Below are 1,090 nucleotides of genomic sequence, written 5' to 3' on the forward strand. Positions count from 1 at the left end.
CATTTTAATAACAGCTAAAGGTGACATAGATACTTTATTATGGTATAGTATTTAAATGTATGCCTGAGAAACACATAATATTGCCCCTTTAAGATACCTTTGTTTTGGTAAGCAAAGCGCCAAGACCCCAGAATGTTCCTCCTCCTATCGAGCTTCCTCCTATTCGCTCAAATTTATCTTCTGATTCAACCTAATAGAGATTGAAAATAAAAGGTGACTCATTAAAAAAATACATTTCAAGCACAAGTCACAGAGAGTTCAAGATGTACTTTTCTCCATCAACAATATCTTTAAAAAAAAAAACAGCACCAACTCTGCAAATTATTAACGATAATTACATCCGTGTCCGCTACCTCCGTCAACAACCAACAAAACCCTGATTATTAATCATTACCTTAACGATGGACACCCCGGAGCCGATGTTTACAAGCAGGTAGGGGAAGATGTCTGGATTAGTCGTCTGAAAGCGAAACTCTGAGTCAGCATGCTTGGCGTACACGAACGCCTCGTGTGGTATGTTCTTCAGCACAAAATTGCAGCCCTTGATGAGGCTGGTCATCTCATCCTCCTTGTCCACCCTGCAGCAATACATGAACACAGGGTTAGCTTCAGTTTCAGGTAAATGTTGCACAAAAGTTTAAGTAGAAATCAAGTTTTGCATCTTTCTTTTTATTCATCATACAATACATTCTGCAAATTATTATTAGTATTATTTTTACCAGAGGGCACTGACAGTTTGTTGGAATTAATTATTACCATGCATGTGAACGGACAGAACTATAAGTTACTGACTGTGGTCCTCTGAAATACTTATATATTGTGCAGCTCTCATAATGATTGCATTTCTGTTTTTAAAGGGATCCCTGATTAGTTGTAACATAAAACTTTATTTGATAAACATTTATTTTAACTGTAAAATAAAGACTAAAAATATTGTAGGTTGTTTAGTTTTGTATATTTTAACACAGACGGAGCCATTTTATTTACACACAAAGCATTCCGAGTAAATGATGACGTGGATAGGTCCTCGGTGCGAGGCTGCTAGCGAGCTATATCCACCCTGAAGGTTAATCTTGGACAATATCTGATG

General features: G+C 36.9%; 1 protein-coding gene across 1 annotated transcript in view; it reads right to left on the bottom strand.

The window, feature by feature from the left end:
- Positions 1-1,090, bottom strand: part of pank4 (pantothenate kinase 4 (inactive)) — an 18,208-nt gene that overhangs the window by 15,020 nt on the left and 2,098 nt on the right. The window contains exons 4-5 of the mRNA XM_014016033.1: positions 395-578; positions 98-190 (exon numbers count right to left, since the gene is read on the bottom strand). Of these exons, the coding sequence (XP_013871487.1) occupies positions 98-190; positions 395-578 (277 nt within the window). The remainder of the gene's footprint in view (positions 1-97; positions 191-394; positions 579-1,090) is intronic.

The sequence above is a fragment of the Austrofundulus limnaeus genome, unplaced genomic scaffold (genome assembly GCF_001266775.1).
Source record: "Austrofundulus limnaeus strain Quisiro unplaced genomic scaffold, Austrofundulus_limnaeus-1.0 Scaffold137, whole genome shotgun sequence".
Lineage (NCBI taxonomy): Eukaryota > Metazoa > Chordata > Actinopteri > Cyprinodontiformes > Rivulidae > Austrofundulus > Austrofundulus limnaeus.